Raw genomic sequence first — 853 nt, 5'->3', positions numbered from 1 at the left:
GGCCGAAGAGGGGGGGGCTGTCCTGGAGTTTGCCCGCCGCAAGTACCAGGAGGGCATCCGGCACACGAGCCTGGCCCCCGGAAACCTCACCTCGCCTGACCGGTTGCCGTCACCCTCCCCAGAGCCTGCCCAGGCCTAGACCCCAGACTTCGGGCTGGACCCTGAGGCTCCCGTTTTCAAACTTTCCCTGCGTGTGAGCAAAGTGCCCCCCCACCCGTGTAACACACATGCACTGGCCTGGTTGCTGTCTCAGCACTGACTTTCTCGGGTGGAGAGGCCAGTGGAAGGCCAGGGGTGGCCAAGTGATCTGAGGCCTGGCCCTGCTCTGCTGCAAGCCGTCCTGCTCTCATTCCCACTGGTCTGCGCCCAGCGCCTGCATTGGGTCCTGATCTCGGGGAGGGAGTGGAGTCCCAGCTACAAAGTAACGGCTGCTCCCCATGAATACAGTCGTGTGCAGGACGGCGCATCTGCCTTTTGGTTGGGGGCCTGGTGCTTGGCCAATTCAGTTCCCACGGCTCCTCCCTTAGGGACACTTCGTCCCAGCGCACCCCCCATCCGCTGGCCCGACGGAAGTAGTCCCTGGCCCGTGCACCGGCGCGAGGTCGGACGCCCAGTGAAAACCCGTGGAGACCCGGAGCGCGGGGCTGGCGCCGGGCTGGGGCCTGCCGAGCGCAGTGGCCGTGGCGGCCAGGAGGGGGAGCCCGAGTCCGCCAGCCAACCGCCGGCCGGGGGCGGAGCGCGCGCGGCGCCGAGCGGACGCGCCCCCGCGCTTAGGTGCAGCCGGGCGCGCGGCGAGGCGGGGAGGCCAGCGCGGCGGCAGAGGCGGCGGGAGCGGGAGCGAGAGCGGGAGCGG

The 853-nt window shown here is 69.9% G+C and overlaps 1 protein-coding gene across 1 annotated transcript in view; it reads left to right on the top strand.

The window, feature by feature from the left end:
• PIDD1 (p53-induced death domain protein 1) overlaps nt 1–853 on the top strand; it is a gene marked incomplete at its 5' end in the record, with an annotated part of 7463 nt that overhangs the window by 4870 nt on the left and 1740 nt on the right. The window contains one exon of the mRNA XM_010856606.1: nt 528–774. Within this exon, the coding sequence (XP_010854908.1) occupies nt 528–774 (247 nt within the window). The remainder of the gene's footprint in view (nt 1–527; nt 775–853) is intronic.

Source organism: Bison bison, unplaced genomic scaffold (genome assembly GCF_000754665.1).
Source record: "Bison bison bison isolate TAMUID 2011002044 unplaced genomic scaffold, Bison_UMD1.0 scf7180017854359, whole genome shotgun sequence".
Lineage (NCBI taxonomy): Eukaryota > Metazoa > Chordata > Mammalia > Artiodactyla > Bovidae > Bison > Bison bison.
The sequence above is the reverse complement of the archived record's forward strand: the minus strand, read 5'-3'. Positions and strand labels throughout refer to the sequence as shown.